Below are 23966 nucleotides of genomic sequence, written 5' to 3'. Positions count from 1 at the left end.
TCATACAAGCATTGACTTTCATTCAAATACAGAATAACTACAACATAAACAGGCCAGTGGGACGCCTCAAACTGCTTGAAATGACTTTGCTGTAAGTTCAAAACAGAACTGTACAAAATCAGGAGATCTACGTGTACCTTGTGGTTAAATTGAATCTCTCAGCACCTCACAAATCAGCTCGAAATGATATTTATTTTTTCTGATTTACATATCAGAGACAGCACACAATAATTAACATCAATATGATGTAAATTCGTCAAGTTTAGCCCCAAATTGTAGTTTCATTTGCAGAAAACACACAAAATGACATAAAAGCACAAAAATATTGAAACTTACTTCTGTGTCCCATAATGAAATAAACCATTGTCTTTCCTCTAAACATTTTGTCCTTAGCTCAATTTTCAAACAAAAAACTACAGCAGTATTCTTCAGATTGACACTCAGGAGCTAAATGAAGCACATTTATATCTGCTTTGCAAAAGTGTTAATTAAAAAAGAAGAAAAAATAAATAAATAATTAAAACTTTCTAAAGTAACAAAAAGATGTATGTTGATGTAGTGTTTGTAGTTCAGTAGAAATATTGGAGCAGGTAGAGTCAAATAAATCCACGTGTTTCACTCCAGCGTATGGAAATAGGATGATGTTTCTCTGGGATGCAGCTACGATAGATAAAGTTGAAATTATATGTTTGTTTTAAATCACTGAACGTTAACATTAGTCGCACCTTTAACTGGATAGTCATAGTGCTAAACGTCATTAATAAATAACATCAGATATCATCAGATGAGCTCACCATGCAGCGAGGACACAACCACTCGCCGTTCGGTATCTCGGGAAGAGGCGGGTTGAGGCAGTGGATGTGGTAGGACGACGGGCAGGTGTCACAACACAGAAGCTCCCCTCCGTCCTTACACACTCTGCAGAACTCCATGTGGTCGTCCTCTTCCTCGCCTGGGGCCTCCTCCTCCTCCTCCTCCTCATCCTTGGCCTCCCACTGGATTCCCTCCTTCTCCTGAGGAACACAAGAGCACGTTAGGGAGGAAAACTCGCTTCGTTGCTTCAATTTACTTTCAGTTTTCTGTATGTGATATTTACTGATTATGTTTGCAGTGTTTGTCAGCCACAGAACATGCTGGAGGAGCGAGACTGAGCCAAATTTCTCTTGTCTTGACTTATTTATCAATCATACGCTACAGATCTGTGAAAATCATAGTAGACTAATTTTAAGCTCTGCCTTGAGTGACGTTATGTACACAACACAGGCAGCATACTGATAAGAGAACAGTCACATACAGGTATATTTTTCTACAGTTTCAAATGACGGTAATAGAAGTTTATATAACTCGTACAGATTCAGCCTACTTAGTGTACCGGCTGCGCTGTTTCATAGTATAGCACAAGACTACTTCTCATTCAGGATTTTACCAAAGAAAAGTCCCCTAAATGACCACTTAAGCAGTCAAAACATGACAAAAATGAATAAAAACTCATCAAACTGATGAACTTACACAGTGTGGACAGCTCCACTTCCCCTCAGGGGCCTTCTCCAGCTCGGGGTCCAGACAGACCAGGTGGTAGGCCCTGGGACAGGTGTCACACAGGATGATCTCTCCACCCTGCTGGCAAACCTCACAGTAGTCCTGGTGGTCCGTCTCATAGCCGTCACCGTCCTCCTCTGCAGAAGGTGAAGGAGTACTTAAACACGGGCTGTTTCATTTTTAATTTTTCTAAATTAATTGTTTTTTTTACCTGTCTTATTTAATGTATATGTATTTGTAAATTGTTTTTTGTTATTGTGTGCACCTTTTTGTGTTTCTATGCTGTTGTGTCAACCAAATGTCCCCACTGTGGGATTAATAAAGTCTAAAATCTAAATCTAAAAGTCTAAATCTGTTCCTGCGTAGGGTTACACTTCAGCCCCCTCAGTGACCCTTTTCAGGATAAAGCAGGTCGAGATAATAATCGGACGGACGGATGGATGTTCCCACATACGGAAAGTCACCTGAATGTTCATTTAGCAACAGCGTAAGTGGCCTCTAAATGTGAACGGGACTCGGTGAGCGTGGGGGCATCAGCTGCAGAAAGCATTCCCAAAATAAATACATTTTAATTTCCTCGTTACCCATAATCAAACAGTCTGAGGGATTTCAGTGGGATTTTGGAGGGAAGAAAAAAAACACCACAGAGCATGGCAGGAGTAGACAGTAAACATACTTTTCCTTTTTTTACGCCCACGTCGCGCCTTTTTCTTGGTGGCGGCCCCCGAGGTATCAGAAAGCACAGAGGCACTGTGGATGCTGATGTCATCAAAGTCGGACTCCTCCAGGAAGTCCTCCTCGCTCTGGAAAAGCAAACACGAAAACTAAAGAGCTCAGAGCAACGCAGAGAATTAAAATAAACCAGCTCTCACTGTGAGGCGCCGTAAACAGTCTGGACACTTTGATGTCATTGAAAATATAGAGTGGAGACATTAGAGAGGATGAATGAGCTGAGGGAAAAACAGCTCTGCAAAATGACAAGACATACCGAGGATGCTTTCTTCTTCTTCCCACTTTGGCCCGACTTTGATTTGGTCTTCTTCGGCTTGGGTTTCTTCTTCACTTCTTTCACAGACTTGCTTCTCTTCCTCACTCCTGGTCCTGCGACACACAGATCCAGGCGTGTTAACCGAGTGTTATTCTCACTACTATTTCTGAAGAAAATATGTGTTCTGTCCCGACTCTCTACCTTTTCCCTCTTTGGTTTTGGCTTTTTTGATTGGCCCGAGCGGAGAGCTCAGCTGGCTGCTGCAGACAGACGTCGGCTGTGCCACGGTAACCGTTTCCACGGCAGCAGCCACAGCGGCGGCCACAGCGGTGGCAGATGCGCCTTTGAACGGGTTGTTGGCGCTGAACTCTCGCCACTTGGCCCCCAACACTGTCATCATCTTTGACATGGGAATCTTCGGGTTCTTCTTGGCAATGAGCGGCCTGAGAGAAACCACCGGGGGAGGAGACAACACGGGCAGCTTTGTTATGTCACACTCGGTTCCCGTTAATATAAATTCTACTTCCCTCAGCACTGCAGGGAAATGTCTTGATTTTCTGACACTCCACTGCCCCTTAAGTTTTGTTTCCCTGCTTAGCTGTGTGTATGTCATGTTTGTGATTTGTCAGGCAACAGCTTGAGGTTTGGCACGCTGGCCTGTGAAAGATAGTGGGTCAGAGCGCCGAGTCCCAGAGCCTCTCGGCTGTCACAGGCATCCAGCGAGCAGCTGACTACACACAGGGGGCACTGCAGGAGCTCATGCTCCACTTTGTCAGAGCAGAGGCTTAGCCGAGCCAGACAGCCCCAGGTGAGACAGACTCTTTATACCAACAGCCGAGCTTTCTAGCTCAAACAAAAAAAGAGCAGTGTTTGCACGTCACACCGCACTCTTGTCTCACTGTGGAGTTTCGCCGGAAGACTCTCGGCGAGGGACTTTGACAATTCAGAGAAAACTGAAACGGAACAAAGACGTTTAACGGAGGAAGTTCATCCCGATACAAAATCAGATGCTTGCCTGAGGAACTGGCTGAAAGCCTTGTAGTTGGTGATGGTTTTATAGTCGTCTTCGGTGAAGCCATACTGAACGTCCTCCAGACCCCATTCGTGCATCAACTGGCCGGACGATTTGGGTTCCTGAGGTTGTACACGTGACACATTATCAGTTTAATGACGTGTAGTGAATGAAATATTAACATTTTAATCCTTTATCACATGTCTTACCCTCTTTAAGTGATGAACCACCTAAACAACAAGGTAAATGGAGCATTTTTGATTGTCAGACCTTTGCAATAAACTTGAACATAAACTTTCATGGGGTTGTTTTACTGTTGGACTTCAACATTGCTTCAGGCAGAAGGGTTATAATCCATGGAGATGTTATATTATTTAAGGTTTTAATTTTCTTTTTGTCCCAGAATGTTTTTTCACACATCAAGATTTTGAATGCACTGATACACACATGACACCTTCATATTAAAGAGACCTTTCATGGTACTGAGAATCAGTAAAAGTTCTGCATTGCATCTCATGGCAGAACAGCTCATGATAAAAAAAAAAGTTGAACTACTTAAGTAAATAAGTACAGTAAATTGTCCTTTTAAAAATCGAATTTATCATCATTAATAAATTATCATATATATTTATCATCATTTAAAATTATATTGAAATTTATGAACTTTTTGGGGTCTTGTACCTTCACACAAGAGAATAGAGAATATAAAATATGAGTTCGGCATCATGAACCCAGACTTACTTTCATGCTGCCGTCGTCATCGTCATCGTCATCCTCTTCCTCATCTCTCTTCTTCTTCCGGGGCTTTTTCTCTTTCTTCTCCTTGGGTTTCTTCTTCTTCTTCTTGGTGGGACCGTAGGTGCTGGTCTCGCTCTCAGAGCCGATCTCTGGGCGCTCCAGTTCCTCCTCCTCCACCTCCGACGTCTCCTCCAGGTCGCTGTCCACTCGGGCCGGGATTCCTCCCTGACGCATTCATGACAAGGACACAAAGATTAAAATGTGTGTAACTGACATCTTCAACTCTACAACTATATTTTTGCTGAATGAAAACTTCACCTTAGCCGTGTTCACATTTCTTTGAAGTAGTGTTGAGCTCCTGCCAAGCAGCTATTTTTATAAATATAAACAAGTAAAATCTGGCTTTGAATCTTGCTTCAGCTCTCCACCTCGGGCCGTGACAGTTTCTGACTAAATTGAGATTCAAAGCCAGACTTCTGGGTCAAAACTAGTCCAGGTCTGAATTCGACTAATATCAAGACAAAGGAAATCTATCTCTACCTTTTGAGAACCAATTTCATATCTAGACATAAAAAAAGAGGGGAATAATTAAAATATGAAAAGTTAATAGTGCAAATAAGCATGGCATAAATTTTGCCAGGGTGAGGGATTAGAGCTCCCACAGAGGCCACCCACACTAAAAAACATATGCTGCCAGTGTATATAAAGCACTTTGGATAAAAGCTTCTACTTGATGGCATTTGCATAAATTAAATTACATCATTCCAAAGTGTCACTGCTTTTACTAATATGATAATTCCTCTGCCTACGACGAGAGGTGTGAATTATTAAGAGACCACAGTTAGCAGAGAGTTGATGAGGATACATGCTCACCTTTTTTTAAACGTGCTTTGATAATAAACTAAGACCAGGGAGCTGAAACACCTCGGGCGGTGCAGCCAATCACGGCTCCGAGCTGATCTGCAGACCGAGCTGCATCCTGCCTGTTTAATATGAGACATCTGGAAGGCTACATGGATTTAACAGTTAACAGGTGTTGTTTGTGTGATCGGGAGAGTTGCATATGAACAAACTCACTGGTGGTTGCTCACAGTGGTGTGTGTGTGTGTGTGTGTGTGTGTGTGTGTGTGTGTGTGTGTGTGTGTGTGTGTGTGTGTGTGTGTGTGTGTGTGTGTGTGTGTGTGTGTGTGTGTGTGTGTGTGTGTGTGTGAGGAAGAGAGGTGGGAGAGGGAAGAGTGTGTGCTGTTTTCTCTCCTCATGCACCTCTCACCTAATTACTTGTGCTTTTTGTGTGTAGTAGGTGTGTGCGAGTGTGCATATAAATTTGCATCTGTGCATTAGGTTTCAAAAAAAAAAAAAAAAAAAAATTCTCTCCCCGCTTATAAATAGTTTAACTGTATGTACGCGCCTGCTTTAATGTGCATAAATTGCATGTGTGTGTGTGTGTGTGTGTGTGTGTGTGTGTGTGTGTGTGTGTGTGTGTGTGTGTGTGTGTGTGTGTGTGTATTGCTGCTGGTCTGTGTTTTAATGTTTCTTTTTCACATGTTTTCATGTATGTGTGGAATTTGCGGGCCTGCCAGAGGACATGTGCATGTGCACATGCAGCGGAGAGAAATTAGTGCTCGGTGGCTTTGTGCTCCGCTCGCTGCCTGTTGCTCAGCAGGCCTGTGTGGCTCCATGGAGAGACTTGCAGGCGTTTTGCTCTGTAGCGCAGTGGAAAGGCTCACGTTGCCGCAGCGCCCGCCAACCCTACCAGCAGCCTGGCTGTGTTGCTATGGCGACCAAATTTGAGCAGTGTCTGGCTCTCTCTCTCTCTCTCTCTCTCTCTCTTCCTAGTTTTCTCTCTCTTTCTCAATACCCCTCCACCCCCCCCCCCCCCCACCCACCCACACACACACACACACACACACTCCTCCTCCTCCTCCTCTTCCTCCTCCTCTCACTTTCTCTCCTTCACATCTCATAGAGCTCCCCTCGCTCACCCCCACCATCCACCCCATTATTTTCTCTCTCACTCTATCTCATAACTTCTTCTTTCTTTTTTCCTCCCTCACTCTTTCTTTCTATCCTGCCATTACCTCCCCCCTCCCTCTCCCCCACACACACACCACACTCACTCCCTCCTCCCCCCAACACACACACACACACACACATATACACACTCTATCACAGTGGCAGCCAATGGAACGGCGCCATCCAATCAGACACGTTTGCATAACGAGCTTGTTATGCAGAGGCCTGTGGTTGCAGAGCTGGTGCTCCAGCACCCGTCTAGACAAATCTCATTTATGCATAAGAAGAAAGGGAGAGGGAGAGAGAGAGAGAGAGAGATAAATATATAGATAGATAGATAGATAGATAGAGAGAGAGAGAGAGAGAGAGAGAGAGAGAGAGAGAGAGAGAGAGAGAGAGAGAGTAAATGGAAGATTGTGGATGGGGGATGGGGGGTGGGAGGGGGGTGGAGACGAAGATGGAGGAGGGAAAAAGCAAAGAAGCAGAACCATGATTGAGAGCAACTGCAAGGACAAGGTGGAAGTGTGCAACAAGCGCTCAGTGGCCCGGAGTTCAATGTTAAACAGACGTCATAGAATCAAAGAGGACACACCAGAACAGTAACAAAGAGGGAGTCTCTCCTCTCAGAGGGAGGAAAATCAGATAAGTGATGATAACGTAATCAAATTAGATGCTTCCCCATAATGGTTTCTGCCTCAGGGAGATTGCAGCGAATGCCACTGAAAATATCAAACGAGGAAAGACGTGGATATTCAATAAAACCTAGTTTAGCAAGAAAAAATATATATATATGCTGCTGTAAAGCTTCCAAAACAATGGCTTCTCCTTTTCTTTTTTTTGCCGAAATCAGCAACAGCTCTTTGTTGACTCACAATCCCGGAGAGGATATTGAAGTTATAAAAACAAGACTGAGGCTCATCTCATACCGACTGTATTTCAGCGAGATGTTAAAGCCAAGAGCAGATTCATGGAGGTTTTATTGCAGCTGCTTCTTTCACTAATAAAATTAACGGCTTTCTATAAACTCAAGATTCGCTTTCACGGATATTTTGTCAAAAAGGACACAGAACATCCGTCTATGTCCTCAGAGTTTCTTTGTTTAACTGCAGATATGAGAGGGAAGGCAAATATAACACATCTCTCCCCGGCTACCAATCCTCCCGTCAGTAGCTGCGACCTCAGACTAGGATGTGCCGCTGACAGTCTCTGACCCCAATTGACTTTTGGCCTCTGTCTGACACAGACCATTGGGGAGTGATTGGAAGTGAATTACAGCAGCAGCGCTTCCTCAGCGGGAGGGTAAGAGGGAGAGAGCTGATAGGGCGGGAAGGAGGGAGGATGGAAGAAGGGAGGGAGGAAAGGAAGGAAGGAAGGAAGGAAGGAGGGATGGAGGAAGGGAGGGAGGGAGGGAGTAAGGAAGGAGGGAGAGAGAGAAAGAGCTGGCAGGAAGGGAGGGAAGGGAGAAAGGAGGAAGGAAGGAAGGAAGGAAGGAAGGAAGGAAGGAAGGAAGGAAGGAAGGAAGGAAGGAAGGAAGGAAGGAAGGAAGGAAGGAAAGAAGGAAGGAAGGAAGGAAGGAAGGAAGGAAGGAAGGAAGGAAGGAAGGAAGGAAGGAAGGAAGGAAGGAAGGAGAGAGAGTTAGGAAGGAAGGAAGGAAGGGAGGAAGGAAAGGAAAGAAAGAAAGAAAGAAAGAAAGAAAGAAAGAAAGAAAGAAAGAGAGAGAGAGTTAGAGAAAGAGCTGACAGGAAGGGAGGGAAGGGAGAAAGGAGGAAGGAAGGAAGGAAGGAAGGAAGGAGGGAGGGATAAAGGAAAGAAAGAAAGAAAGAAAGAAAGAAAGAAAGAAAGAAAGAAAGAAAGAAAGAAAGAAAGAAAGAAAGAAAGAAAGAAAGAAAGAAAGAAAGAAAGAAAGAAAGAAAGAAAGAAAGAAAGAAAGAAAAAGAAAAGAAAGGCAGACAGACACGCTGCGGTATCACAACCAGGGCAAAGTGAGGTGATGCATGTGAGAGGGAAGAAAAAGGAGAAACACAGAGGCGAGTGTGTGTATGAGGGAGTGAAGAGTGTCACAGGGAGTCCCCCCCTCATTAGCTCAGTGAGACCCAGAGCTCAGTGTTTACCACAAGCAGCCAGAGGGCCGGGTGGCAGCCTGGCCAGCCAAGCTCCTCACAGCACTGCTGGCATCTCCAGCCAGCAGAGGGGAACATCCTGGCCATGTCTCTGACACTGCTAAAGCCATTTTCACATTTAAAGCCAACACAGGCAGGGAGAAGCACTGGGGATACAGCAGATTCCTGTAATTACTGAGTAAAGAAAAATATTGCTTATGGCTTCTGGGTTGGGCACGTTTTTAAGAAAAGAAAAGATTTTCCTGCAGCAAAAGAGAATCGTATGTATTGACCGGTGACATTACCTTATGATGGATACAGTATTGTCAACCCTTAAAAAGTGTTAATCAGGTATTTATCAGTGTATCACAGACCATTTTGAAGCAGTTAATAAAATAAGTTTTGGGTTGCCAGGTTGTAGAAAATCCTCCTCTAAGAACACACTTGCGTCATCTTGTTTTAATTCATCAAAGAAGGCCCAACATTAATTTCTAGACTTAGAGCTTCAGAATTATTGATTTACCATAACAGGTTTTTATAAATTATTTCTAATAATTCATTATTGAAGTTGACTGAAAATAATTTCCAATGGCTTGAAAAGAAAGTGAGAAAGTTGTGACCGAACGTCACGCAAAAGCGTTTAGTCCACCCAACGATAACGTGTCAATGTCACGTTCTGCCTCGGCTGGGCGTGAAAAGCAAGTACCTTTGGTTTACATAAGTAACATTACGTACATCAGTTTGCTAGTCTTCTCTATTCATGTTTACCAGTTAGTATTATACTGAAATTGTCAGGCTAACTTTAAAAGCTGAAATAACAACATATATTACGCACATATATAATGCTGAGGGAAAATCAAGCCTCAGACCTGTTGTCTAAATGTTGGCGACGAAAGGCTCGAGAAGCTCAGCCGTCAAACCCGCTCTGTCATAGCTCTCCCACTGCTATCTTGGCACCAACGCTGTGCCTCTGACCTAGCGTCCCTGCCATCACCACCGGCACCACGGGCACAAATCCACACTCTAAACTCACGCTCGGTGCCCACAGCTTACACTGGCAGGAGCGGTGGCACTGCTGCCAACCTCCCCTAAGCCCGAGACAGTCCAGTGCCTCTCATTTAGATTACAGAGGCAGTGCAGCTGCCAAAACACACCTTTGATCCAATTGCGGAGACATCAAAAGAGTGATGGGTTGAGAAATAGAGAACGCGGGATACAGCTCGAGCCAAAATGTCTGCCAAGCTGTTGCGTCCGAAGTCACGGCAGATGGTGTCGAACGTGAAATGCACCTTACCTCTTTTTTCCTCTTCTTAACTTTGGGCATTTTCCCCTCTTTCATCTTTTTGGGCTTCTTCTTCTTCTGCTGTTTGACGGAGTCGTCGTCGGAGAAGAAGCTGTCGAGGGGCGCGAGGGGAACATTGTTGCGCTCACCTTCGTCATCCTCGTCTGGACACAGAAACAAAACACATTATTGGCTTAAGGAACACGTGTGATGGGCCAGAACTGACATACACAGCTTGGTTTGCGCACGGCGCTTCTTCGACCATTGATTATTGGATTTGTTCTTTTTTGTTGTTTTTTTTGTTAAAAAAAACAACAAAGATTTAATGGCTCCAGCATGTAAACGTGAGGATTTGCATCTTTTTGCAGTTTAGCATCATCAGCATCTTTGGGTTTTAAAGTTAGACGGCCCGGTGTGACCGTGTGAATACGTGGGTCTGGTCGGCTCCATTAGGGCTCATTTCTTGTTATTGACTTGGGCTAGATTTTGAAACTACTGGAGGAGCTTTAACCAATCAACATTGTCTACCATACATTGTATGTTGTGCACCAAATCTCGACCGCTCTACTTCAACATCATTGTGCTGATTAGCCCTTCAGAGTGACTAAAGGGTTTCCAGACTACAATCACAGCAAAGCCCGAAGGTGTGAGGAAGAGTCGGACAGAGCCAGGCTGGGTTAGACAAAACAAGCGATGAAGATATGACCTACGTTTCTGGAAAATGGACATGGAAATTTCTAGCCTGGTTGTGAACCAGACCCGATTTCATTCGGTGAGTATACGGGTCTGGTTACGCTCCAGTCCCTCCATCCTACTGGGCGCAGACCTCGGGTTAATTTAACCAATCAGCATGTGCCAAAGCCGGCACTCTGCCACCGCTGCAACCACCGAACATTTTTGCTCGAGCACAGCATATTTTTTTTAATTGTTTTTAATGAACGGCAGCAGCTTGACGAGGTACTGAGTGTTTATTCTGGCCTGACCGATGAATGTACGGCATTTTCATCCGGTCACTGAGAGTTGAAAACTGTTAACGCTGTGCTTGTTACCAGCCGTCCAATAACCGTGAAGGAGGGGGCGGGACAAACACGCTTCACCACCGACACTGTTCGCTGATTGGTCCGCCCTTTACAGTCGCTGGGGGGAAACGCAAATACAGCAGCGGGACCAGACTGTATTCACAGCGAAGAAAACTGAAACTGTGGTGCAGCCGGGCCAGAGAATTTCTGCCAAATTCTCAGACATTTCTGAGACAAAACGATCAAACAAAAAGACAGAAAAAGATGAAAAATAATCATTAGTTGCAGGTCTGTGAAAGCACAGCACGGCGAAAAGTCAGTGTTTTGAAAATAAAAATGACGAATCAATGTCAGACCAACAGGAGCACTTGGCAAAATAAACCTCATAATCACACCTAATTGAGTGTGGATCAACTTTGTGCGTCAAAACACAAATAAACGAAGTGCCCGGCCTGCTGCTAAGTGGGAACTCCCCGGAGGGCCACTGAGGTACACTGAGCATATCCTCAGCCTCTAATGCTTGCTGGGACTAAAGCGACCTGCTGCTGGTTGTCAGCTGTACTGTCTCAGAGCTGCTGTGTTACAAACGTGCTGACTGCTGAGCGCAGCAGACTTTCACTGATGCCACGGCGGGTCACGGAGGAGTAAGTAACGGAGAGAAACAGCCCCAAACGACACATCGCTGCGAAGAGACGCGGCATGCATCCGCTCCTGTAGAGGTCCACATCTGATATCGTTCTCGCTCCGTTGTTGTCTCCGGCTGTCTCTCCGTCTTTTCCCCGTGTCTCTCTCTGTCTGCGTGTCTCCCCTCTCTCCCGTGTTTCACGCAGACAGACTGGAGGGCATGAAATATGCAGCGCATGTATCAGAGTCAATCAACTGACACTCGCCCTGCAGTCTACCACTCCCCTGGGTAGCCGGAGTGAGAGATTGGGGAGGAGGGATTCCTGTGTAGTAGACACACAAAACCTCACCAACCACTTATCCTCTATTTAGCAAAGGGGAGCAAGAGGTTCTCCACACACACACACACACACACACACACAGTACAGTGATTTCCAAGCCTCAGTCAGAGCCAATGTCAAGCTGATTGTGTTACCCCTGGCGACCAGATGAAATGTGTCACCCCTTCCGGAGGGCTAACTGGGGGTAACTTGTGCTTTATGCGGCCAATATCTTTTTTTTATTCCAGAGTTATTTCTAGAGATCTATCTGCTATGATTACTGCTCCGCTAGTTCGTTCGGTCTTCCAGCCTCCCACACAGACTCGCATGTTCCTCCCCGCGTTGTTTCTCTCTTTCTAAATAAAGCCCCGAGTTTATGTATTCAGCGTCTCAAACCGGGAGCTCTTTTATGTCTCAGATGTATGTTAGCCGCCTGCCAAGCAAGTCGCGCCGGCAACGCAGCGAGCCTTGCATCTCTCTCCGATGCACAGATGATGACACGGCTCGGATGTAGATGGAGACGGTTGTGAATTACACAAAAGCAGTCGGTCACTCCGCACACCCTTTTTTTTTTTTTTTTTTTCTTTTCCGTCCATGAGAGGAACAATGAATGACAGGCTGACCACACATCAGTGATTAGATACGCCAGATGATACAGGACTACGTGTCCCTTTATCTGCTTCCTGTACAATAAATCAATCAAACTTGACAGTGGCGATGCAGTGTTACTTGAAATGATTCAATCATAAGCACCAAATTCACTTTGAGGAGACAGGACGAGGTTCTTTTCTGGCCGTGCTCGAGGCTCTGGGGACGCCGGTGTCGGTCTGCTTGCTTTGTCGTTTAACCACTTTGGTGAAAGACTAGAAATTCTCAACGACTACGGTACGGATTGCCATAAAATTTTAAACAGACATTCATGGCCCCCTGGAGGATGTATCCTACCGACTTTTTACCGCTTTACCACCGCTGGTAACGGCCTACACCTCAACCGTATTCTACTCCCGTGTTTTGGTTTTCCGCTGCGGATAATACCTGCGACTACTTTCAGCATCATCTCCGTCGAGGTTTTGAAAAGATGACGTTGAGAAAACACTGCAGACCGCTGTTGGATCGAGGAGAACTGTAACAGTCGCTGCACGCGGGACATCTAGTGCAAACCCGCCATTGTTAACGAGCCGAGCTACAAGAGCAGGTGCAGTTTTTTTTTAGCGGCGGCTCTTAAAATCACGCCGGGATCAGTTGAGGAGCTGCAGACGTTCCTCTGGGATCCACGTGTGCATCGCGCTGAGGATGAAGTCACGGATTAAGCTTTATCCGGCACCGCTGTAGTCACGACATGGCATTGAGGGGGTTACTATCTGACGTGGAAAACAAAATCCAGAATAGAACTTGGTAGCAAAAATGAGAAGAATCGAGAAGAGTCGAGCCAACAGTGGAAACGCAGCTTTCCATAATCTTCTAACTTTTGCTACAAACTACGAGGTTGTCATTGGAAGCTCTGAATAAAATATCTCAACAGCTATCAGCTGGATTGCCACGGCATTTAGCACACACTTTGATGTCTCAATTTAAGTAATTCTCATAGCAACCTGTCATTCTGCACTTCAATCTGGTCACATTTTTCAATTAGCTCAAACAATATTTTTTATGACAAAATACAACTGTACTGCTGCAACAACACTATACTAACATGTTGAATATGATCAATATCATATCTAGTAAACATCGGGATGTTAGCACTGTAATTGCGAGCATGTTAGCGTGATGGTGTTTAGTTCAAAGAACCACTGCTGCTACAATAGAGCCTCAAAGAGCTGCTCGCTGTAGCCTTGCTAAAAAAAAAATTAAAAAAATAACAAAATATTGAACGAAATGGTCTCAGCAATGCAGAGGAGTTTATAAAAGGGGTAACAGCCATGCGGTTCAATGAAAAAAGAAACGCCGGCGTTTACCACCTGCGTTGCCTTTTGATCCGAACCCTGCCTACAGTAAATGGTCTGTGAAGTCCCTGTAGGGAAAACCATCAGGGGAGATATTCTTTCTGCTCGGTGGGAGGACCAGGCCGTGCCAGGTGTTTGGAGGGGAGGGGAGGGGAGGGGAGGCTGCTCAGTCATGTGACACAGGGAGGCCTGGCACCAGATTGTGTTAGAAAGACGACCAAAGCTCCACTTGGCAGGCGAGCCCTCTGTAAAATGCGGACGGATGGCACAGACACAGTTCTGACCTTCCTGCAAGGGCTTGGCCACCGGACTGACCCATTAGAGGGGAGATTCATGAGCGACTCCCAAGTGAGGAAGCTAGAGTTTACTGGAAAGCACATTAGACCTTTCTCCGGTGGCCCCTGTGTGGAAATACCCACTTAATGTTGCCCAGCATTGCTTCCCACAAAGCAGCACAGACGGGGCCAAAAGGTTTCTTTTCCTCATTGATTGAGCGCTTATAGCTCAGGCTTCAAATGCCTGCAGACAAAGACATCCAGAGACTATTATTAGAAAATGGAATCATCAAAGTGATGGTGCGATAAAGACTAAAAAGCATCATTTAAACCATACTCTATTATAAGTTCATATTGGATCCAATATAAGGCAGATATAAAACAGACCGCTCATCTGCAAATACGCATTTTAAATGAAGCATCTTTTATGCTTCGGCTACGTGCACGAGCAGCAGGGGAAAAAAAATTGTGTCAACTTTCAGTGAGGGATCCAAAAATAGAGCCCGTTCCAATTGGGGATAACATTTGTAGGCACACAAAAGCCCATGATAATCTTTCAATTTTAGGGAGGAACAAAGCAATTAAAACAGAAAACACAATGGAACAATCTGTGACAGTGTAAGCACCCGGAGTGAGACAAAGGGACTTAGGACAGTGTGTGTGCCACAACAAATAAAGGCTCTGATAGGATAGCATTTAGGGGTCTGATGTCCTCTTCTCTCCCCCACCAGGACCTGCTTCCACATTGTTGCGTTTTAATTGCATGAAAGCATCTCGATGCCGGAAAAAAAAAAAAGAAGTCTGACCTGGATTCCTGACCTTGTCTGTCACTTTGATGCCTGCTGAGGTCATAAAACTACTTCCTGTATCAGCAGCACAACAATAGATGTGCAACGTTGTATTATGCTCGGTGATAGGATGAGATAAAAGAATACTAAATACCAATCGTACCGTCGGAATAGCATGAGAAACGTTCGCAGAAGCTTCATTAGGACAAACACAATTCACCAAGTCTGATTTTCAGTGCATTTATTATTAATTAGTGTGTTATCATCAGGGTTCGTAGCGTTTCTTTGATTTATTTTTGCACCCCACGATATAGATTTACTAAATTCCATCAAGGCAGATGGAAGAAATCTCAACTGACGCGTGAATTTTTTTTGTTTTTTTCTTTTCAATCTTCCTACCTGGATTCCTGCTCACATATCTTCACTCACATGCCATAATCAATTGCACCGTTCCTTCCTCATACATGTTTAACCAACGACTGGGTTATTGGGGACACACATCAGTGATTGTGTGCCGCCTCGGGCTATGGCTGGCAGTCACAGATGATGCTTTGACTCCCTTCTGTTTTCCCCCCTCTTTCCTTCTCTCTGCCTCTTCGTTCTCTCTCCCGACTTCACACCTTCAACATGAAAGCTCGGTGCCATTAATTGGGCTCATCAAAAATATTGTCAGAATGTGTTTATTTGCGAGAGATTAGCGCAAATAACTCTGATGCCACAAGACTCGGAAAATAGGTGCCAAGTGGAGGCAACGTTTGAATCCTGTCGTTTGTATTGTCCTGTTTGTTTTATGGGGGCCAATAATGAGCCCGTGAAAAAGGCTTTACTGTAACTAAGCGGCAACCGCCAGTGACGTCGCCCGTCGGTTTGCGAACACTCGTTGCGAAGCCTCGAGTTCAAATATTGGCCGGCGGCATCTTGCTACTTCGGAGCAGTGTGGAGCCAGAAGGGACCGTATTTGGACTCGATCTGATCGTGAAACCCAACGATACCACGTGCCGCCCACCGATATAGCCGTAACCTGACTGCACCTCTGGCCTGTCAATCAAACAGACACGCCCCCCCCCCAAAAAAACGCAGCTTTTACACGTATTTTCTGATTAATGACGGGGTTATTTTCAGATGGACCGGCAGAAAACTAATAAGGAGTGACTTTATCGCGCAAAACCAAAAGTGACTTGTGAAAAAAATGTATTGACTACGAATTGAATGAGAGAAGTTGAATGCGAGTCTATGGAGCCGGAGACTTTTTGGCGCCAACCTCTTGTGGCACTTGGTGGTATTGCAGCTTATAAGAGGCACTTCCATTTTTCAGACCCTATGTCCACTTTTATATAGCTGCAGTCTAGGATAACAACTGTACTTCCTCCATGTGATAGTGGGGGAAAAAAATATACCAACTTTAGAGGTTTGAGGGCTTCTAACACATGTAAAATGAGCAAGAATTGCTCAGTCGGGCAACAACTGCTCACTACATTTTGGGACAGCTAATGCCAAACCCACATCTCATCATTTCATCACAAGCGTTTCCTCGGGTCACAACCTATAAATATGACTTCGTCCCAAAAACAGAAAGTTCTTTCATTTGGAGAAAACTCAGAACACACTCTTCCACATATATTCTGTATGTATCATGCAGCAACACTTAATAGGAGGTCGAAGAAAACACTACATTGGATTTTTACACCCTCAACCTTCATTTCACACGCAATCTATCTTTACGACCGCCAAACTTTTCCACATCCAGATGTAAATGTGAAGCGGAGGGCAAAGCAGCATTAATTTAAAGTCTCGCCCCTGACATCAAACAATCTGATGCTCTGAGCAAGCTGCAGGAGGAAGGAAAAAAAAAAGAGAGAGAGAAAGAAAGAAATCTGTGAATCTCGTGGCTGTGCTGGACAAACTGAAGCCTGGTTATTACGAATGCAACGACAGGCCACCTCTTCACCTCAGCCTTTAACACACCGGACCAAGAAATAGATCCTCAAGCAGTTTATGACCTGGTTTGACCGAGATGATGACGATTGTGATGAGGCCAGCTCCTACAGCTGCATATGACAGATATCACAGTTAGCAGTTTAAGTGAATGTCAATTATAGCAATGCCTGCCAAACACGCTGACTGGGACTTACCCTCCTAATCAGGTTCATTAGGATTGACACCTGCCAGAAAAACTATTACGCCAAAAAGAAAACTAAATGGCCATAAATTGACAAGTAGCTTATGTGCGTGGTCATTAATTAGAGAATCCGGACACCCTCCCGGACTTGAATTTTCCCTTTAAGAAGACAAAATGACATTAGAGCTGGTTCAGTGCCAGAGTGGGTGACACATTCATTTTCCAGCCACAAGAAATATTGCACACATTCGGCTTACATTCGGCTTGCATGAGGCGAGCAGAAGGAGCTTGCACGTCCAGAATGTGGGTTAGAGTTAATTTTGAGTTAGTGCACGACCCAGAGCTGAAGGGGACGCTGGTGACCCAACCGCTGTCACCAGCGGCACACACGGCAAAAGGACCAGAATGGATCGGCGCTGTTTACAGTAGCCCACACGTGGCTTTTCGCACCTCTGCGGCCACGCAAGGTGCTCCCAGGACATTTAAAGTTGGAGCAGCTTCCCTAATCACAAGCGGCGGCGCCGACGACCGCGCATCTTCTCCCAAATGAACACGGATGTTGTCACCGTTTAAAAGCGTATGCACACGTTAACCGAGAAGGACAAAGCTCACCGCAGACACTGCAGCGGACACATAAACAGCGACGATTTTTAAACAGCTCTCGGACCTAAACTTGTGTTTTTCGGACTTGAGGTGAAGCCCCTTCACTTTGTACACGCATGCGAGACTGTGAAAGAAAGAGCAGCGTACAGAAACCGTGCAGCAGGGTTTTCATCATGCCCCCCCCCACCCCCCCCCCCCAAAAAATAAAAAAAAAATCAGGCTGAATGCGAGGGCAGCCGGAGGCGAATCCAAAAAACCCGTTCCCACCTTAAAAGACACTAGGTCGTACTAAAATAAAATTTAAAAAAAAAAAAAAAATTAAAAAAAAAAAAAAAACAACACACACACACGCACACACACACACACATAATAGCATGACTCTGCTTATTGCACCCCACCACCCCTCCTCCTCCTCCTCCTCCTCTCTGGTCTCAGGAACGCAGGACAAGCCCTTTTCCCCGCATTCAAGGCGTAGCGGCGCAAAAATAATGTGAAGGACACCCCGCCTCCCCCCTTTTCCCTCACCTGGCATATCGTCTTCAAAATCCATGTCGTCTTGTCCCTCGTCTTCATTACTCAGCGACCCCGGCATCTTTATCTCATAGCCCCCAAACCCCTTTTAGGCTGGGAATACTGAAAGTTAACCCTCCAGACGCCGCAGCCCAGGCTCTTTCTTCACCAAAAAAAAAAAAAAAAAAAAAAAAAAAGAATCGCTCTGTTCAATTTTTTTTTTTTTTTTTTGAATTTTAATTTTTTTTTTTTTTTTTTTTGCAGTGAATACAGGGCTTTCTCTGCAGGACTAAAATAAAAAAATAAAAAATAACATTTATGCTTTTTTTTTTTTTTCCACTGATCTCTATCCAGGTCTTGCAGTCTGAAAAATAAGAAAGACAAAAATGGAACACACATGCCCAGATTGTGACGTCTGGTCTGTTGCCATGACGATGCATCCCATAATTTCACCCACAACTAGTTAGTCATACTCTCCTAGTTACCGCTTCAACTAGTAGTGTGCAAAAAAAAAAAAAAAAAAAAAAAAAAAACCACCGTGCGGCATCGCCATGTGCCGCTAATAGGCGGATACAGTCGCGCGCCTGTCGCCCGATCATTTCCTTTTGGAAGTCCGGAGAATTGAGACAGAAACTTCTGCTTTTCTCGCACAGCTGCTGCACTGTTCACTTCCAGCCTCTCCTCGAGATGGAAAGTCTTGTCTGCGGGCGAAAAAAAAAAAAAAAAAAAAAAAAGCACTAATATGTCTCCTGAAGGCACCATGTTGACGTCAATTAAAAAATAAATAAATAAATAAATAAAAAAGTGGTCGAATGTAGACGCAAAATTGACTCATTTTTTATTTTTTTTCCATTTTGCAAAACATCCACTTTCTCCTGGCAAACAACAACAACAGCACAAAATAATACACAGATGCAGCCTGATGACTGCATGCTGAGAGAGAGGAGTCCTGGTCCAACTGTTGTCAAGGTTACCACAGCTGTAACACAGGATGCCCCACAGAGAGAGCCAGAGAGAGCAGGAGCTTCAACTTCCCTGCATATCAAAATACACAAATCTAAGAGCTGGAAGTGTCCCAGCTGCAGTGGAGACTTACACTGCTTGCTGGTTTTATATTGTAGCCGTTTCATTTAATTGAAGCCCATCGATTAATTGAATCTACATAATGCACTTATCCACTTTTGGCTTTGGTGGCACTGATTTCTGGAGAGGAGACCAAAACAAAAGAGTTTAGTTGTCTTGCTGGACATCCCGAGTCAGACAAAGGAACCAAAAACAGATTATAAATACCAGCAGACATACTCTTCATGCATCTAAATATTAAAAGTTTTGTGGGGGGGGTTTTATCGATGAGAAGAGCTGAGTATAAAGGGAAAGGCTGATAGATTCTGTATGATCTGTGTGACACCCAGAGATCAAAATTAGACAAGCAACACAAGGAAAAAAAAAAAAAAAAAAGAGACAACAATATTTTTGTTTTGTCTTTTTTGTTTTATTAATGGTGTAGTGAGGTTTAATCTTCATCCTCCTCCTCCTCCTCATCCTGGTTGATCTGGAAGTAGCGCAGCTCATAGCTCTCCTTGGTGTTTGCTACAACCCTCAACCAGTCCCTGAGGTTGTTCTTTTTCAGATACTTCTTGGTAAGATACTTCAAGTACCTGAAAGAGATGCGGAGGAGGGGGTGGGGGGGAAACAGCAGAAGCCTTTTAATATGTATGCCAATTTTTAATGAATTATAATGACCCTTTTATTGTGAACCTGACAAGATTTCTTTGGTGTGCTTTAATAAAAAAGAGGCAAACTAAATGTGACACTTTAATGCTGCAAAACTCTTCATTTGACCTTGAATGCATCAAATTAAGGGCTCCGTATTGTTTTCATTGCGTGACTGACCGCCAGATAAGTTGAGTCACACAATAAGATGAGCTGTGACAACAGATCTGGCTTACATTAGGGGTTATAACAACATCATCCAGAACCTTTATCCCCTGGTCATATCAAGTCCTCCATTTAAGATTCAAAGTGCCTCAGTCGCCCTCTGGTGGCCATAATCTGTACTCAGAAGGAAAAGTTGAAACTCCTAACGCATAATCTTTTTTAACCTGTTTATATTTAAACATTTTGGAATGAGTTGATGCACATTAATGTTTAAGTGTATTTTTTTTTTTACATATAACATCAAGAATATATTGTAATGTCCTGTTGACTTTTTCTCTTATTACATTGCAGCTGCTGCACTTTTCCCCCCATCCTGTTTGTATACCTACTCGTATATAACAATCAAATTAAAAAGGTATTTTCTTTGTGGCACTAATCCGTAACATACACATATTACAGTTACACTTTTTTTTTTTAAACTTTAGGCTCCGTGTTTCAGCACCTTTAATATAAAATAAAACAGAATACAGTCTCTGCTTTAAGTTTGTTTTTTTTCCCCCAAGATTGAAAGTGGTGTGTATGAGATGCAGCATTTAAGATCACTTAGTCAAATCTACATCACATAATGTACATATGGACATAATGTGCTGCAGTAAAAGTTTATTGAATTTTGGTGAATTTTTGTTTTACATTTTTCAGAATTCACCAAAGCCTCACGTGGGTTTTCTTTTTTTTTTCCCCCCCTTTAGTTTTCCTCGTCTGTAATTTCTGACACACATCAGACCCCACATCCGTTGAAGAGCCCCCCCCCCCCCCCCCCCCAGCACACTTCATTCATGCACCGCAGCGCAGAGCCCATCCTTCTCAAACCCACTGGCATACGATTCAATAACCTATAATGGGAATTACTAACTCGGGTGTTCAGACGTTTACAAACGTGAAAGATGTCGTATAGTTCGGATTGATGGTGCATGAGAATGCGGCTTTGGGAGTTCTCGTTGTTCGTGCATTTGTTTTTCTCATGACGTGCACGTTCATTTGGATTTAGAGTGAGGAAGTGAGATATGATCGCGTTCAGGGGAGGTTCGTTGGCAGATCTCTGCACGCATCGTTGTTGGCTGTCGAGTGTGGATCCAAGGCTGGCGGGGGGGGGGGGGATAATTTGTCAGTCATCGGCGGTTGTAGATGTTTACAACTAATTCTTGCTGTGACTGGTCAGCTATCTTCGCCAGGGTTGGAACGACTCATACTTGGTATCCGTTTTCATTCTTGATGAAACGATTTTTGTCACATTTCATGTAAACAACGGAGTTTAACACCATGAATTCCTTACCCAAGTGACTGTCTAAAGACGTGTGCCGTTATTCCCAGATTTTAATATTACTGCATCTCCTCCATCTACGATGGCCAGCTTTTTACTTCTTTTCCATTGTGGTCCTTTCAAACTACTACAAACACTTAATTTCATGTATATAATCGGAGTGATTTAATATATATATATATTTTATATCTTACAGACAGCTCTAAGCTTCTACCATTTGCACTAGGTGCATTTACACCATAGTTTAGGTATATATATATACACATGTATATATTAATTCCTATTTATTTATATGCTGTATATATATATATATATTTATGTTTTATATGTCTGTCAGTTTTAGTGTTTTGCACGCTGAGAGTGAAGCTACGACCAGAGTCAAATTCCTTGTATGTGTAAACATACCTGGCCAGTAAAGCTGATTCTGATCCTCTCTTTAACAAAGCCCAAAACATTTATTCTCAAACTACTTCTCAACACCAGCACGTGAAAAACTGCATGAAAAAAAAACCCCACTATTGACTAAAAGTTAAGCAAATGTGCTTGCACAATTAACTGAATAGAATAATTGATCACAGCTTCTCCATTAAGCAGTTAACCACAAACCTTGAACATCCACAGTTGAAGACCGAAGCACAATTATTTATAATCCACAATATTTTGTAACCACAGCTTGTATTTGTTTGATGTCTCACAATTTGTGTATGTTAAGTAAAGAAGTCCGTGACATAACAGTGGCTGAAATATTACTAATATTAAATTCGCAATCTTTATATTTTCCAGTGGGTCATTTTGCATTCTTCTCAAAAGACAACACGAGAGCAGTTGTTAAGGATGTGCTGCTACGTCAGCCGCGTCTCGCACAGCGCCAACGGACTCGAAATGTGGTTTTGTACCTCTTCGAGAAGGGAACTTCGGAGTTCACTGCGATTTTGCTCTTGCTCCTCTCGATGGACACCACGCCGCCACCGAGGTTTCCAGCTTTGCCGTTCACCTTGATGCGCTCCTGCAGGAACTGCTCCTGCACGCGACAAAGGACACGCGGCAGGTGTCACACACACACACACACACACACACACACACACAACAGCGATGCTGGAGACACCTCACCCTTTTATATAAAATTTAAAAAAAAAACTTCACAGCAAATAGTTGGGATGTACACATAAGACTGACAAAGACTTAATCTCCTTATTCTCAACACTTCATGTGGTATCATTCCTGCCCACTGCCATAAGACTGTACAATAACTCACCTCTGGCAAAATCCATCACAGTACAAAAACACTGTTGACTGTGTTTCTTGGTTGCTTGTATATTATATATATAGATATATATACTGTACCGGATGTGTGTGTATATATATATATATATATATATATATATGTTGACTGTGTTTATTGGTTTGTTGTATATAATATATATAGATATTTAATGTACTGTATATATACTGTATGTACTGTGCATTTTATATTTTATTGCTTTTCTATTATATTATTCTATTCTATTATTATTTTATTCTATTGTTTCTATTATTGCTCCTGTATGTATGCTGCTGTGGCGAAAAAATTTCCCCTCGGGGATTAATAAAGTATATACCTACCTACCTACCTACCTATTGATCCCCCACCACCTCCTCCTCCTCCCCCTCCCCCACCTCCTCCTCCCCCACGTGTTTTCTCTGCACAATTAATTTACATGCATGAAGCCTCTCTCTCTCTCTCTCTCTCTCTCTCGTTTACTTACAAAGTTAGCAGCATCCATAATGCCATCCTCAACGGGGTGAGTGCAGTCCAGGGTGAATGTCAGGATCTGCTTCTTCCTCTTCCCACCAGGTTTCCTGACCACCTGCTTTCTCTGGCACACAAATCAATCCCGAGAGGGTTACTTCAAACAACCGTAGCAGCACGTGTAAAGTCCGATAAACAACGCAAAAATAAATAAATAAATAAATAAAAAGCATTAAAGTCATTTACCGTAAGTGCTTTAAAGACTACGCACTTTTAATGACCATTAAAAAAAAAAAAAAAACATATCTCGCTGCTAAACGTTAGCGCTAACAGTTAGCTCAACGTGGTTTTTGGAGCCGACGCAGTAAACAAAGCCAAAGAAAAAGGAGGCTGAAACATCCGCGGCTCCCACATTAAGGTGATTTGATTATCTAAACGCCTGCGAGGGGGAAAGAAAAGCTGAAATGCGTCGTGTGTGTGTCGTTTATTTGGTCTCTTCGCTACTCACAATCGGGGCCATGGCTGACACGTTGAGCGAAAAGGAAGGGGCAGAGGCTGCGCCAGGAAGTATAAGCAACTTCCGCAAAATCGATCGCATCGAGCGATCTGCGGTTGATTGAGCAGCCTTGTCAAATTACCCTGTTCAACCAGGAGTTTTTTGTTGTTGTTGTTGTTGTTGTTGTTGTTTTTTTTAACGAACATACATTATTAATACCCCATAAAGGGGTACCAAGAGTTCAGACATATTTTAATTTTACTTTAATTAAAATTAATAATATGAGATTAAGAGCACAACAACGGAGCCGTGTCCATGGCAACCGAGCGAAGGCCGTGAGATGTGGGTAAAAATTATTATTATTATTATTATTTTTTAAAAACCCTGGGTAATATGGGATTAATGAAACAATATTTATCATAGTTTTATAATGGGTACATTTTTATTTTTTTTTAATTTTTATTATCCCAATAGTTCTCCTATTGTGATCCAGAATATACCCAAGTTTTATTTTGTGGCACCTTCAAAAAAACAAAACAAAACAAAAATTAACGGTATTAAGATGATAACTTTATATAACTTTCATTATTAGCGTCAGGTTTTTGCAGCAGATTCAGTGGTTTGCGACGCTTTGATTTCCATCTTCCTGTGCTCTGTGTGGCATTAGAAA

The 23966-nt window shown here is 43.5% G+C and overlaps 2 protein-coding genes across 4 annotated transcripts in view; both read right to left on the bottom strand.

Moving 5' to 3' along the window:
- chd5 (chromodomain helicase DNA binding protein 5) overlaps positions 1-18544 on the bottom strand; it is a 40943-nt gene extending 22399 nt beyond the window's left edge. For 2 of the 3 annotated variants that reach the window (XM_069711311.1, XM_069711314.1), the window contains exons 1-9: positions 17888-18544; positions 9684-9835; positions 4281-4502; positions 3543-3661; positions 2729-2970; positions 2528-2640; positions 2216-2342; positions 1510-1676; positions 795-1013 (exon numbers count right to left, since the gene is read on the bottom strand). In XM_069711311.1, coding sequence (XP_069567412.1) covers positions 795-1013; positions 1510-1676; positions 2216-2342; positions 2528-2640; positions 2729-2970; positions 3543-3661; positions 4281-4502; positions 9684-9835; positions 17888-17954 — 1428 coding nt within the window. In that variant the 5' untranslated portion in view covers positions 17955-18544. The remainder of the gene's footprint in view (positions 1-794; positions 1014-1509; positions 1677-2215; positions 2343-2527; positions 2641-2728; positions 2971-3542; positions 3662-4280; positions 4503-9683; positions 9836-17887) is intronic. The other variant, XM_069711313.1, reaches the window with a different exon arrangement.
- Positions 18545-19342: 798 nt separating this feature from the next.
- On the bottom strand, positions 19343-23390 carry rpl22 (ribosomal protein L22). The gene is made up of 4 exons (XM_069711288.1): positions 23309-23390; positions 22817-22927; positions 21968-22092; positions 19343-19530 (listed from the first exon to the last, which is right to left on the bottom strand). The coding sequence occupies exons 1-4, from the start codon at positions 23318-23320 to the stop codon at positions 19386-19388; spliced, it is 393 nt and encodes a 130-aa protein (XP_069567389.1). The 5' UTR covers positions 23321-23390; the 3' UTR covers positions 19343-19385.
- Positions 23391-23966: the final 576 nt, after the last annotated feature.

The sequence above is a fragment of the Brachyistius frenatus genome, unplaced genomic scaffold (assembly GCF_029030835.1).
Source record: "Brachyistius frenatus isolate BFR_SWC_R1_liver_20210118 unplaced genomic scaffold, ASM2903083v1 Contig_98, whole genome shotgun sequence".
NCBI classification, from domain to species: domain Eukaryota; kingdom Metazoa; phylum Chordata; class Actinopteri; family Embiotocidae; genus Brachyistius; species Brachyistius frenatus.
The sequence above is the reverse complement of the archived record's forward strand: the minus strand, read 5'-3'. Positions and strand labels throughout refer to the sequence as shown.

What these genes read in the sequence shown, in the direction of transcription:
- rpl22 (XM_069711288.1), bottom strand. An exon ending in TTATGGATGCTGCTAACTTT is followed by an intron (nt 22,093 to 22,816) that starts GTAAGTAAACGA and finishes TGTCGCGTGCAG; the next exon opens with GAGCAGTTCCTGCAGGAGCG. An exon ending in GAAGTTCCCTTCTCGAAGAG is followed by an intron (nt 19,531 to 21,967) that starts GTACAAAACCAC and finishes CATCTCTTTCAG; the next exon opens with GTACTTGAAGTATCTTACCA.